The sequence below is a fragment of the Piliocolobus tephrosceles genome, chromosome 8 (genome assembly GCF_002776525.5).
Source record: "Piliocolobus tephrosceles isolate RC106 chromosome 8, ASM277652v3, whole genome shotgun sequence".
NCBI lineage: Eukaryota > Metazoa > Chordata > Mammalia > Primates > Cercopithecidae > Piliocolobus > Piliocolobus tephrosceles.
The window spans coordinates 12,984,079-12,999,040 of NC_045441.1; the positions used below are offsets into that span (position 1 = coordinate 12,984,079).

At 51.8% G+C, this 14,962-nt stretch overlaps 1 protein-coding gene across 1 annotated transcript; it reads right to left on the bottom strand.

Moving 5' to 3' along the window:
- Positions 1-3,493: 3,493 nt before the first annotated feature.
- CLDN3 (claudin 3) lies at positions 3,494-5,065 on the bottom strand. Its single transcript, XM_023218678.1, has one exon. The coding sequence runs from the start codon at positions 4,538-4,540 to the stop codon at positions 3,878-3,880; it is 663 nt and encodes a 220-aa protein (XP_023074446.1). The 5' UTR covers positions 4,541-5,065; the 3' UTR covers positions 3,494-3,877.
- Between the last annotated feature and the right edge of the window lie 9,897 nt (positions 5,066-14,962).

Consider the following 14,962-nt stretch of genomic DNA (forward strand, 5'->3'; position numbering starts at 1 on the left):
TTTTTTTTTTTGAGACGGAGTCTCGCTCTGTCGCCCAGGCTGGGCTGGAGTGCAGTGGCCGGATCTCAGCTCACTGCAAGCTCCGCCTCCCGGGTTCACGCCATTCTCCTGCCTCAGCCTCCCGAGTGGCTGGGACTACAGGTGCCCGCCACCTCACCCGGCTAGTTTTTTGTATTTTTTAGTAGAGACGGGGTTTCACCGTGTTAGCCAGGATGGTCTCGATCTCCTGACCTCGTGATCCGCCCGTCTCGGCCTCCCAAAGTGCTGGGATTGCAGGCTTGAGCCACTGCGCCCGGCCAAGTTTTTTTTTTTTTTTTTTGAGACAGAGTTTTGCTCTGCCGCCCAGGCTGGAGTGCAGTGGTGAGCTCTCAGCTCACTGCAACTGGTTCATCATGTTGAACAGCCTGGTCTTGAACTCCTGACATCAGGTGATCCTCCTGCCTCGGCCTCCCAAAGTGCAGGGATTACAAGCATGAACCACTGCCCCCAGCCACAATTCCCCCCTACCTTTTTATTTTTTTTTCTTGAGACAGAGTCTCACTTTGTGGTCAGCCTGGAGTGCAGTGACACAATCTCGGCTCACTGCAACCTCCGCCTCCTGGGTTCAAGTGATTCTCCTGTCTCCTGAGTAGCTGGGACTATAGGCACCCACCACCACACCTGGCTAATTTTTGTGTATTTTTAGTAAAGATGGGGTTTCACCATGTTGGCCAGGATGGTCTCGATCTCTTGACCTCGTGATCCACCCGCCTCGGCTTCCCAAGTGCTGGGATTACAGGCATGAGCCATTGTGCCTGGCCTTTTTTCTTTTTCTTTTTTTTTTAGACAGAGTCTCTGTTTCCCAGGTTAGAGTGCAGTGATGTGATCTCAGCTCACTGCAACCTCTTCCTCCTAGGTTCAAGTGATTTTCCTGCCTCAGCCTCCCGAGTAACTGGGATTACAGGGATGGGCCACCACATCTGGCTAATTTTTAATCTTTTTGGTAGAGACGGCATTTCACTATGTTGGCCAGGCTGGTCTCGAACTCCTGACCTCAAGTGAGCCTCCCAAAGTGCTGGGACTACAGTGCCCACCACCACGCCTGGTTAATTTTTGTATTTTTAGTAGAGCCGGGGTTTCACTATGTTGGCCAGGCTTGTCTTAAACTCCTGGGCTCAAGCTATCCCCAACCGTCGCCACGCCTCGGCCTCCCAAAGTGCTGGGGTTACAAGCGTGAGCCACTGCTCCCAGCCACAATTCCCTTTCTATGCAAATCTCTTGCACACATTGTCTACAGCTCCTCGTTTCAACTCTCGCCTCCCACTCCCTTTTCCATCTAGTGTTTCCGTTTCCATGCCTCTTGCTAAGGCCACCAATGACCACCTGGCTACTGTGAATTCCGTGGCTATTCCTCAGGTCTCATCTTGCCTGACCACTCCTGCAGCCTCAGACACTGTTGCCCACGCCCACCTCCTTGAAACTCTTTTTGTTCTGTCAGTTTCTAGACTGACTTCTTCCCCTACCCTGGTTTCGGTTGCCATCCCTATGCTAACGACTTCCAGGTTTACGAGATCTCTAGACGTCATCCTACTTCCTGGACGTCTCTGCCAGGATGTTCTCCAGGCTTGCCAAGCTCTACATTTATTTTATTTTTATTTATTTATTTATTTTTTGAGACAAGATCTCACTCTGTCGCCCAGGCTGGATTGCAGTGGTGCAGTCTCGACTCGCTGCAGCCTGAATCTCCTGGGCTCAAGTAAACCTCCCACCTCAACCTCCCATGTAGCTGAGATTACAGGCATGCACCACCACACCTAGCTAATTTTTAAATTTTTTGTAGAAATGGGGTCTCACTATGCTACCCAGGCTGGTCTCAGACTCCTAGGCTCAAGTTACCCTCCAGCCTTGGCCTCCCAAAGTGCTGGGATTACAGGCCTGAGCCACCACATCCCGGCCTCACCAAACTCTATACACTCAAAATGGAACCCATCATCTTCCCTGAGAAACTTGGTCTCCTATTTCGCTAAATGTAACACTATCCAATCAGTGACCTAAGGTGGAAACTCCCAGATTCCAGTCTTCTTTGCTAGATTCTCGCCTCTCTCACCCTGCACAACTAAATGGCTCCCGGGTCCTGCCCATTTTAACAACCCCCCTTCAGGTTCTGTCCCCACTCCCTGCCCTGCCTAATTTCTGACCACCATCATTTCACTCCAAGATGGCGACATATCCTGTTAAGTGGTTCCCCTCCTTTATCTTTCTCCTTGAGTCCCAGTTCCGCAGGGGCTGCTGGAGAGGTTAAAAGTATCTGACCAGGTACTTCCCCTTTCATGACTCCTTACACCCAGAGTAAGTTTCAAAGTTCGTAATCCCACATACGGGACTCTCCACGACTTGGCCTCTGCTGGACTCCTGGGCTTCACTGACACTTCCTGTCTCCCGTTGTGTTCCATCTAGTCGTTTGAATCTCGCCCCCACCAAGTCGCCCTGCCTGGGCTCAGGCCCCTTTTCCTGCCTGAATCTCCTGTGTTTTCTCCAAGGCACCAGTGCCTCTCCACACTGTTTACCTCAACCACACCTCTGGGGGGGGGGTGTGTGTGTGTGTCTTGTCGTTGTGTTTTTGAGACAGGGTCTCACTCTGTTGGCCCCAGCTGGAGTGCAGTGGCACAATCAGCTCAGGTAGCCTTGACCTCCTGGGCTTAAGCCATCCTCCTGCTTCAGCCTCCTGAATAGCTGGGACTACAGGTGTATGCCATCATATCCAGCTATATATGTGTGTGTGTGTGTGTGTGTGTGTGTATATGTATATATTTTTTTTTTTTTTTTTTTTGGTAGAGATGGGGTCTTGCTATGTAGCCCAGGTTGGTCTGGAACTCCTGGGCTCAAGGGAGCCTCCCACCTCTTCCTCTGGGAGTGAGCCAGCGAGCCCCGGCCTCAAGCCCCTCTGAGATGCCCCTTCTAAGTCCTCCCTCTTTCCCTCCCTTGAGGTTCCCAGGAAGGAGATAGGGCCCCTTTCTCATCTCTCCCCTAGGTGAGAAGATTTGGCCCGGTTTTACTTTTGGTAGCGTGTTTTATCCAAACAATAGGTCTTTTTGTTTTCTTTTTTCCAGTAGGAAATGGCAGTACGGAATGCGCTCTTTCACAAGGCGCACGGGAGATTGCGAATGTGTGGGGTATTGTCGGCTCCCAGCACAGACCCAGGGGCACATCTCTGCCACCTTCCCCTTCCCATCCCGAGCCACGAATGTGTGGGGTATTGTCGGCTCCCAGCACAGACCCAGGGGCGGGAAGTGCTCGTGCCTGCTTCCTAGATTGGACCTTGGCTTTGGCCGCACAGGCTGTCTTCCGAATCCCCAGGGAGTGGGCGAGTGACCACTCCGTGATCACCGAGCTCAGCTTACAACCCCACCTTCCCTCTAAGCTCCATCCCGGAGAGCGAGATCCAGCCAAGGCCGCCCCGAGGGGGCGCTCTGCAGGGAGGTGGAGGCGCTTGGAACAAGGAGGCTCCAGCGAGTGCAAAACGAAAGGCTTTTATTGAAAAATATCAAGTGCCCCCTTTCATGGCTGCCGGTCCCTGCCCAGCGCGAGCATGGGGGCAGCGGCCCGATGGGGCTCGACGGGGCGGTCAAGTATTGGCGGGCACCCAGGCCCCGTGCTCCAGAATGGTGAGGTTTCACAGTCCATGCAGGTTGGTCCCTGGGCCCTGAAGTCGACTCCCTGGCCTGAAAAGCGGTGGCTGCTGGGGAGGGGTCCTCGAGCCGTCCCCTCCCAGTCCAGCGCGGGAGCTTCCTGGCATCTGGGAGTGGGCTGACCTCCAAGGCAAGGCTGCATGCTGGATGGCCTGGTGCGCGCTCCAGCTCGCGGTGGTGAAGGTGGGGGGTCTCCCTGCGTCTGTCCCTTAGACATAGTCCTTGCGGTCGTAGGCTGTGCCCATGCTGGCTGCCGGGCCGGTGGAGCGCGGCGCGGAGTAGACGACCTTGGTGGGCATGTACTTCTTCTCGCGCGGGGGGCACGAGCAACAGAGCAGCGCGCCCCCCAGCAGCTGCAGCGCCGCGGCCGCCCAGCCCACGTAGAGGCTCGCGCCCATCTCGCGCTTCTGCGCCTCAGGCACCACGGGGTTGTAGAATTCCCGGATAATGGTGTTGGCGGACCAGGACACCGGCACGAGGGTGAGCAGGGCGGCCAGAAGGAACAGCACGCCCGCCACGATGGTGATCTTGGCCTTGGCCGTGTCGTCCTGCACGCAGTTGGTGCACTGGGCGCCCACCAGCGCCACTAGCAGCCCAAAGGCGGCCAGCAGGATGGCCACCACGATGAGGGCGCGGGCCGCCTGCAGATCCTGCTGCAGCGCCAGCAGCGAGTCGTACACCTTGCACTGCATCTGGCCGGTGCTCTGCACCACGCAGTTCATCCACAGGCCCTCCCAGATGGTCTGCGACGTGATGATGTTGCTGCCGATGAAGGCCGTCACGCGCCACATGGGCAGCGCGCAGCACACGATGGTGCCCAGCCAGCCCAGCACGGCCAGCGCGGTGCCCGTGATCTCCAGGCCCATGGACATGGCTGCCGCGGCAAAGCCCGCTCCACCGGGTGGCTCCGGGTACGGGGAGACGAGGGGCCGGGGCCGCTGGGCCTGGTGGGAGCTGCGGCGCCCCGACTGACAGACAGACGGACGGACTCACCGACGGCGCGCGCTAACGGCTCGGCTCCACACACTCGCGCTGCGGCTGCGCCTGCACCTGCCTGTGGCTTTGTGGGCGGGCGGCGGCGACTGGGCTGGCCCTGGGCTGGGGCCGGTGCGTCTTAACTAAGTGCCCAGCGCTCCGTTGGGGGCGGGAGGGGCGGAGCAGCGCTCTTCAGGGCCTGGGGACAGTGACGTGGCTCCCGCCTCCCACCTTCACCGAGCGTCCTGGGAGGAAGGACTTGGCCCAGCGCAGGCCACAACGCCGAGGTAGGGGAGTTGCCAAGGAAGGGCGGGACCTGCCCCAGCCCCCGCCCGTCGGTCCTTGTCCCTCTCTGCTCGGGAATGAATTCTCCAGGGCAAAAACGAGGATGAGATGCGTCAGGGGCTTGGGGTGCAAATCCCAAAGAATTTGACAGGGCTTCTCCCTCCTCACCACTATAGGCGCTTTTGGCACTGGCCGCGTGGGGATGGGGGCGCTGCCAATTACCCCGGAACAGCAGGGCGGGGAGGGCCAGGGTGGGCGTGGCCGCGGCTGTTTGCAGGAGCCGCGCACCTGCTGCTCGGCCCCTCCGGCACAAACGTCGCACAGGCTCGGCCTGAGTCCGGGCGGTGGGGTTGTCCAGCCCAGGAGGTGCTGGGCGCAGAAGCCAGGGACTGCCTGCAAAGGTACCCAAAAGGTGCCTTTAAGCCTAACTAAGCTCAAATTCCTCTCCAGCTCTCCCTCCAGTTCCCATCGCTGGCCGTGAGCCTGCATGCCTTTAGCTAAGCTGCCCTCCCCTCCCAGGAGTCCTCCCTCCTCCCATTGAGTCCTCTCCCCTTTCCGAGCCCTGTCCTCCCTCCCTTTGAGCCCTAGTCAGGGCTGAGGTACACCTTAATGAAATGCTGGTGAAAGATTCAATCTCGGCAAAAGTGGGAAGTCAGACCGGACAGAGTACGGTGGTGGCTCACTCCATCTCTACAAAAAATTTAAAAACTAGCCAGGTGTGGTGACCTGTGCCTGTAGTCCCAGCTACTACTCCGGAGGCTCAGGCAGGAGGATTACTTGAGCCCAGGAGTTCGAGGCTGCAGTGAGCTATGATCGCACCACTGCACTCCAGCCTGGGCATCAGAGCAGACCCTGTCTTTAAAGAAAAGAAAAAAGTTGGGAAGTCAGAAACACTACCCTCAAAGCCCTGGCTCACACACCTGGGCAATCGTTCCCCCTTCTTCACCAAGCTCAGAGCCCTTCAGACTTGGCCTTGGAGGTTCAGCCTGGGCTGTTCCTAACCCCATCCCCTCTCTTCCCCTCAGGGCAGCCCTTGCATACCACATGCCCCTGCCTCAGGGTTCCTGCACTTGCTGCCCCCTGTACATGGAACATGCCTGCAGACATCCACATGGCTTACTCCTAACTGCCTTCAGGTTTTGGTCTCAGTGAGTCTTTCCCTGACCACCCTATTTAAAATTGGGGCATGGTGGCTCAAGCCTGTAATCCCAGCACTTTGGGAGGCTGAGACGGGTGGATCACTTGAGGTCAGGAGTTCGAGACCAGCCTGGCCGACATGGTGAAACCCTGTCTCTACTAAAAATACAAAAATTAGCCAGGCATGGTGGTATACACTTGTAATCCCAGCTACTCGGGAGGCTGAGGCAAGAGAATCGCTTGAACCCAGGAGGTGGAGGTTGCAGTGAGCTGAGATCATACCCCTGCACTTCAGCCTGGGTGACAAAGCCAGACTCTGTCTTGAAATTAAAATAAAATAAAATAAAATAAAATAAAATAAAATAAAATAAAATTGCAATTTCTTACCCCACAATGGCCTGCCCCCTTTAATACTTTATATTCTGCTTAGTATTTTACACCATCGGACAATATTCTGTATTTTTCTTATTTATGTTTCATTGTACTTAAAAAAATTTTAAATTGGCAATGATTGTACATACATGTGGCGCACACAGTGATGTTTTAATACATAGAATGAGGAATCAGATCAGGGTAATTGGCATATTCATCATCTCAAACTTTTATTTCTTTGTGTTGGGAACGTTCAATGACTTATTCATATATTTATTTTAGAGACAGTGTCTTGCTCTGTCACCCAGGCTGGGGTGCAGCAGTTCTATCATACCTCACTGCAGTCTTGAATTCTTGGACTTAAGCAATACTACAGCTTTAGCCTCCCAAGTAGCTGGGACTACAGGCACACACCACCAAGCCCACCTAATTGTTTCATTTCTTTGTAGAGATGGGGTCTCACTGTATTGCCCAGGTGGGTCTTGAACTCCTGGTCTCAAGCGATCCCCCCATCCCAAAGTGCTAGGATTACAGGTGTGAGCCACCACACTCAGTCTTTTTTTCTTTTCTTTTTTTTTTTTTAAGATGGAATCTTGTTCTGTCAACCAGACTGGAGTGCAGTGGTGCAATCTCAGCTCACTGCAACCTCCACCTCCCAGGTTCAAGCAATTCTTCTGCCTCAGCCTCCTGAGTAGCTGGGACTATGGGTACGTGCCACCACACCCAGCTAATTTTTGTATTTTTAGTAGAGACGAGGTTTCACCATATTGGCCAGGTGGTCTCGAACTCCTGACCTCATGATCTGCCTGCCTCGGCCTCCCAAAGTGCTGGGATTACAGGTGTGAACCACTGCGCCCAGCCTATTTTTAAATTGTTTCTTTCTTTCTGTTCCAGTATGTCAACTCCATTGGGACATCTGTAGTGTCCCAGAAAAGGCAAGAATTTTGCTGGTTTTATTCACTGCTGCATTCCCATTGCCTAGAATGGTGTTGGGTACTCAAGAGAAAGTCGATTTAGTGACTTGAATGAAGGGAAGACTTTCTCATGTTCCTACAACCTTACCTACCCAGGCTTTCCTACTGGCATAAATGACTGATAAAGGGGTACTACTGTGCTGAGTCAAGGGGGCTTGGTCATCTTGTAGGAGTCAAGGGCTCTTCCAGAGAGAAGAGAGACCCATTGAGCTGGGCCTTGGGGTTTTTCGGGGTTGCCTCCATATCTCAAATCACAGGCGTGCAGCCTGTGCCCTCTTCCATAAATGCCCAAGCCTTGGAGTGACAGAAGAGCAAGAAACATGGCCGGGTGCGGTGGCTCACGTCTGTAATCCCAGCACTTTGGGAGGCCGAGGTGGTTGGATCACATGAGGTCAGGAGTTCAAGACCAGCCTGGCTAACATGGTGAAACTCCATCTCTACTAAAAATACAAAAATTGGCCAGGTGCGGTGGCTCACACCTGTAATCCCAGCACTTTGGGAGGCCAAGGAGGGTGGATCACAAGGTCAGGAGTTCGAGACCATCCTACCTAACATGATGAAACCCCGTCTCTACTAAAAATACAAAAAAAAAAAAAAAAAAAAAATTAGCCGGGCATGGTGGCAGGTGCCTGTAGTCCCAGCTACTCGGGAGGCTGAGGCAGGAGAATGGCATGAACCCAGGGGGCGGAGCTTGCAGTGAGCCGAGATCATGCCACTGCACTCCAGCCTGCATGACAGAGACTCTGTCTCAAAAAAAAAAACCAAAAAACAAAAAAACAAAAATTAGTCGGGCGTGGTGGTACAAGCCTGTAGTACCAGCTACTCGGGAGGCTAAGGCAGGAGAATCACTTGAACTTGGGAGGCAGTGGTTGCAGTGAGCCGAGATCGCACCACTGCACTCCAGCCTGGGTGACAGGGCGAGGCTCCATCTCAAAAAAAAAAAAGAAGAAGAGTAAGAAACAGTATCAGGGGCTCATAGAAACCAGGGTCCTACTTCTTTCAGGAGCAAAGGTCTTGGGCTGGGCCTGTTGGGCAGGGCCTGGGCAGATCTGGGAGTGCCAGTCCAGAGGGTCCAGCTGGTGCTGGGTGGAGCTGTTCTAGAGGAAGTTCATATAGCCCAGGTCTTCCAGTGGACTACTGGCTGCTACAGTTTCCTGGTGAGTGGGGGTGGCTCTGGGCCAGAAGAAAAGTGGACCCTCCAGGTGATGTGACTGGGCTTAGACCTGGGGCTGAGGCCCAGAGTGGTCCCCACTGCACCGCCAGTTGTGCCTGGATTGGGTACCATGACCCCTACTCCTGCTGGCCTTGAGGCTGGTGAACGTCATGTCACCTCTCTTAGCCTCAGTTTCCTCCTCTATAAAATGAGGGAAATGGCGTCTGCATGACTCACTTCCAGGGTTATGGTGAGAATGGATGCGATGTTAAGTGTGCTATAAAAGCAGAAAACAGCCAGGCAGTGCATGTATACGTGCAGAGAAATTGTGCAGAGAAAGGATAGATCTGAACTTGAGCCTGGCTTTGCTCTCCTGGGTCATGAGAGCTTAAGCCAGTCCTTTTACCACCTTGAGCCTCTGTGAGAGGAGAGTTGTCCTGAGTTGCTTGGGTTTGGGGCTCGTCCCTGAGCCTGGGGGAGGTGGACGTGCTGGGCAGGGCTGCACTGAGATGAGGCCAGCAGGACAGAGCTTTGTGCCCGGGGCCAAACTTCAGGGACTTTGCAAATAAGACTTTGCCTCTGGGCAAACACAGCTCCAATCAGCTTTTTGCTCAATATCTACCATGATTCCTACAACTCAATAATAAAAAGACAAATAAACCAATTAAAAAATGGCCAAAGAAACTGAGCAGACATTTAGAATAGAGACAGAAGATATAAAAATGGCCAATAAGTGTGACTGGGGGCGGTATCTCATGGCTATGATCTCGGCACTTTGTGAGGCCGAGGCAGGAGGATCGCTTGAGGCCAGGAGTTTAAGACTAGCTTGGGCAACATAGGGAGACCTTGTCTCTACCTGAAAAAAAAAAAAAATTAGCCAGGGATGGTGGTGCACACCTGTAGTCCCAGCTGCTTGGGAGGCTGAGGTGAGAGAATTGCTTGAGCCCAGGAGTTTTGAGGCTGCAGTGAGCTATCATTGTGTTACCGCACTCCAATCTGGGCAAGAGAGCGACACTGTGTCAAAAAAAAAAAAAGTCCAGTAAATACATGAAAAGATGCTCAACATCATTGGTCATTAGGGAAATACAAATCAAAGCCACAAAGAGATACCACTTTGCACCCACTAGGGAGGCAGTAATCAAATAACAAATGTTGGTGAGGATGTGGAGAAACTGACACCCTGATACATTGCTGGTGGCAATGTAAGTGGGGCAACTGCTGTAGAAAACAACCTGGTGATCCCTCAAAAGATTACAATGCTGACTCATGTTACCATAAGACTCAGCAATTTCCCTCTAGGAATACTCAAGTACCCAAGAGACATAAAAGCATATGAGCAAGCCACACAAAAAAAACTTGTACCTGAATGTTTGTAGCAACATTATGCATAACAGCCAAAAAATGGAAACATCCTAAATGTTCATCAACTGATGAATGGGTAAATAACATATGGTCTATCCACACGACAGAATATTATGCAGCCATTAAAAAGGAATAAAGTATGGATACATGTTGCAACATGAATGAACCTTGAAAACATTACAGTAAGTGAAAGAGGCAGGACCATTTATTGTATGATTGCATTTATTTATTTATTTTTATTTTTATTTTTATTTTTTGAGACAGAGTCTCTCTCTGTCGTCCAGGCTAGAGTGCAGTGGCATGATCTCGGCTCACTGCAACCTTCTCCTCCTGGACTCAAGCAGTTATCCTGCCTCAGCCTCCTGAGTAGCTGGGATTACAGGCATGTGCCACCATGCCCGGCTAATTTCTGTATTTTTAGTAGAGATGGGGTTTCACCATATTGGCCAGGCTGGTCTCGAACTCCTGACCTCAGGTAATCCACCCACCTCAGTCTCTGAGACTGCTGGGATTACAGGCTTGAGCCACCACGGCTGGCCCTGATTCCATTTATTAAAAAATATTCCCCCAGGCGCGGTGGCTCATGCCTGTAATCCCAGCACTTTGGGAGGCTGAGGCGGGCAGATCACGAGGTCAAGAGATTGAAAGCATCCTGGCCAACGTGGTGAAACCCTGTCTCTACTAAAAATACAAAAATTAGCCCAGTGTGGTGGCATTTGCCTGTAGTCCCAGCTACTCGGGAGGCTGAGGCAGGAGAATCACTTGAACCCAGGAGGTGGAGGTTGCAGTGGAGCTGACATTGCGCCACTGCACTCCAGCCTGGCAATGAAGACGGACTCTGTCAAAAAAAAAAAAAAAAAATCCGAATAGGGAAATCTACCGAGACAAAGAGTATAGCAGTGGTTGTCAGGGGCTGGGGTGAGGATGTTGGGAGAAAATAGGGACAGAGTTTCTCTTTGGGGGTGGTGAAAACGTTTTACAATTCATTGTGGTAATGATGGTTGTATAACTCTGTGAATATACTAAAAATCATTGACTTGTACATTTTTTTTTTTTTTTTTTTTGAGATGGAGTCTCACTCTGTCCCCCAGGCTGGAATGCAGTGGCATGATCTCTGCTCACTGCAACTTCTGCTTCCTGGGTTCAAGCAATTCTCCTGTCTCAGACTCCCAAGTAGCTGGGACTACAGGAGCACGCCACCACGCCGAGCTAATTTTTGTGTTTTTAGTAGAGATGGGGTTTCGCCATATTTGTCAGGCTCATCTTGAACTCCTGACCTCTAGTCATCCACCCGCCTGGGCCTCCCAAAGTGCTGGAATTACAGGCGTGAGCCACTGCGCACACCAGGCCAACTTGTTTTCTGCTTTATGGCACACTTAACCATCTCCTCTAGTCTCACCAAAACCCTGGAAGTGAGTCGTGCAGACACCATCTCCCTCATTTGATAAAGGAGGAAACTGAGGCTAAGAGAGGCGATGTAACTTTCACCAGCCTCAAAGCCAGCAGGAGTAGAGCATGCAGTACTCAATCCAGGCACAACTGGCAGTGTAGTGGGGGTCACTCTGTGCCTCAGCCCCCAGTCTAAGCCCAGCCACACCACCTGATGGGCCCACTTTTCAAACGGATTGCCATTTGAATTGGTGAGTTGTATGGTATGGAAATGGTATTTCAATAAATCTGTTAAAATAAAAACCAGTGTGGTGTTCAGGCCTGCAGTGTGTGTCTGAGTGTGTCACCTGAGTATGTGGATGCCCAGAGAGTACAATGCAAGTGTCTCTTTTCCTCCTCCTCCTCCTCCTCCTTTCTTCTTCGTCTTCCTCTTCCTCTTCCTCTTAGTCGTGGTGGTCTTCTTTTTTTTTCCCCCTGAGACACGGTCTTGCTCTGTTGCCCAGGCTGGAATACAGTGGCATGATCATAGCTCATCACTGCAGGTTCAACCTCCTGGGCTCAGGCAATCCTCTCACCTCAGCCTCTCGAATAGCTAGGAATCCAGGTGAGTGCCACCATGCCCAGCTAATTATTTTTATGTTTTGTGGATATGGAGATCTTGCTATGTTGCCCAGGCTGGTCTTGAACTCTTGGACTCAAGAGATCCTCCAGGATTGGCCTCCCAAAGCACTGGGATTATAGGTGTGAGCCACCATGCCCAGCCTGCAGGTGTTTTTTTTTTTTTTTTGAGACGGAGTTTCGCTCTTGTTGCCCAGGCTGGAGTGCAATAGTGCAATCTCAGTTCACTGCAACCTTTGCCTCCTGGGTTCAAGCGATTCTCCTGCCTCAGCCTCCCAAGTAGCAGGGATTACAGGCGGCCGCCACCACACTCAGCTAATTTTTTGTATTTTTAGCAGAGACGGGCTTTCACCATGTTGGCCAGGCTGGTCTTGAACTCCTGACCTCAGAAGATCCGCCCGCCTTGGCTTCCCAAAGTGCTGGGATTACAGGCGTGGGCCACAGTTCATGGCTGCTTTTTAATGGGAAGTGGTATGATGGGGTGGGGCGGGAGTGAGGCCTGGAGTCTCCAGGCATAATGGCCGCCCCTCCTCCACTCCCGAACCTCCTGTCCAGAAGCAACAGCATGACCCGGCAGTGGGATGCTGAGTGTCCACAGGGAAGGAGAGCTCTGCAGCTGCTTTGGTCCAGGAGGGCTTCCTGTAGAAGGCTGATCAGGAGCTGGTGGAGGTGACGAGGTATATTTGCACAGAAGGGTGTGTGTGTGGAAGAGAAATTTTGAGGAGCAAAGGGCTAGAAAAAGAGGAATTGAGAGAGCAGCACCCACAGCTGGGAGATTAGCCTGTTCTCTATCTCCCCGCTAGTGTCCATCCGCCAAGAAAGTCCCCAGTGCACCATGCCTCTCCCCTACTGCAACTACCGCATTCTCTTCCTCCTGTACCAGCCTGTCCCTCTCTTTTCCCCAGTCGGCAATATCTACGAGGGTCAGGATCCTGCAATCTCTAGCATCAGAAGAGATGAGGATTGGCCACGCGCGGTGGCTCACACCTGTAATCCCAGCACTTTGGGAGGCCGAGGTGGGCAGATCCCTTGAGGTTAGGAGTTTGAGACTGGCCTGACTAAGATGGCGAAACCCCGACTCCACTAAAAATACAAAAACTTAGCCGGGTGTGGTGGCCGGTGCCTGTAATCCCAGCTACTCTGGAGGCTAAGGCAGGAGAATCGCTTGAACTCAGGATGCGGAGGCTGCAGTGAGCTGAGATTGCATCACTGCACCCCAGCCTGGCAACAAGAGAGAAGTTGCGTCTAAAAAAAAAAAAAAGAGAGATCCTGGCTAGCATGGTGAAACCCCGTCTCTACTAAAAAAATACAAAAAACTAGCTGGGCGAGGTGGCGGGCGCCTGTAGTCCCAGCTACTCGGGAGGCTGAGGCAGGAGAATGGCGTAAACCCGGGAGGCGGAGCTTGCAGTGAGCTGAGATCCGGCCACTGCACTCCAGCCTGGGCGACAGAGCAAGACTCTGTCTCTAAAAAAAAAAAAAAAAGAGAGAGAGAGAGAGAAAAAAAAAGAAAGATGAAATTGTGTGCAGAACCGTGGAGGAGAGGAGCCTAGTGTCTGTGGGGCTTTGGGTCCTCCATTGCTCTGGCTGGGGGACTCACCGTGCAAAGCCCATGGAGAGCGCGTGCACTGGAAGCCGGTGCATGCATACTGTGGTCACTGAGACACTGAAGAAACATCACCCCTTATCTGGCTGCAGAGTGTGGGTGTCAGTGTGTGCGTGGGAGTGTGCATGACTGTAGATGTGTGTGTGGCATGTGACCAAATGTGACCAAATGCAGGTAACTGAGCATGACATTTGTGGCTGATTGTGTGCCCATGTGTGTATCGGTGGGTGTGCAGTATTTGTGTGTGGTGTGTCTGGGTGTGTGGGGATAAGAAATGAACAGTAATGATAATGCATGTCACCAAATGTGTTTTAGGCCGGGCTCGGTGACTCATGCCTGTAATTCCAGCACTTTGGGAGGCCAAGAAGGGCAGATTACCTGAGGTCAGGAGTTTGAGCCCAGCCTGGCCAAAATGGTGAAACCCCATCTCTACTATAACTACAAAAATTAGCTAGGCGTGGTGGCTCACACCTGTAGTTCCACCTACTCGGAAGGAGGATCACTTGAACCCGGGAGGCAGAGGTTGTAGTGAGCTGAGATCTCGCCACTGTGCTCCAGGATGGGCAACAGAGTGAGACTCCCCCAAACAAAACAAAACAAAACAAACAAACAAGATAAAACAAAGCAAAAACAACAACTAAATATATGTTTTAAACCTTCTTGTCAGTTTCATTTGCTCTCAGCACTGAGCTATGTTCTCAGGTCTCGGCCAGAGGTTGCAAACTGCAGCCCAGGGGCAGAATTTTATCTGCAAATAATTTTGTTTGGCCAGTACAAAGTTTTTCTCAAATCTGAAATAGAATACCTCTAGGTGGGGTACGCATACTTCACTTACTACTGGCATTCCACACCTATTCTCTCTCTCTTTTTTTTTCCTTTTTTAATTTTTTTCCTTCCTTCCTTCCTTCCTTCCTTCCTTCCTTCCCTCCTTCCTTCCTACCCTCCCTCCTTCCTTCCTTCCTTTCTCTCACTTTTTTTTTGTTGTTGTTTGTTTAGACGGAGTCTCTGTCGCCCAGGCTGGAGTGTAGTGGCACGATCTCGGCTCACTGCAACCTCTGCCTCCCTGGTTCAAGATATTCTCCTGCCTCAGCCTCCCGAGTAGCTGGGACTACAGGCGCGCACCACCACGCCTGCCTAATTTTTGTATTTTTAGTAGAGATGGGATTTCGTCATGTTGGCCAGGCTGGTCTTGAACTCCTGCCCACCCTGGCCTCCCAAAGTGTTGGGACTATAGGCATGAACCACTGCACCCGGTCTCTTTTGCTTTAAAAAAAAAAAAAAAAGTTCTGGACTGAGATAAAACACACCTATTTTCTTTTGTGTTTTCATTAAATTCTTAATTTTGAGAGATTTGTAAATTCACATGCAATTGTTAAAAAAAAGAAAGAAAGAAAGAAAGAAAGAAAGAAAGAAAGAAAGAAAGAAA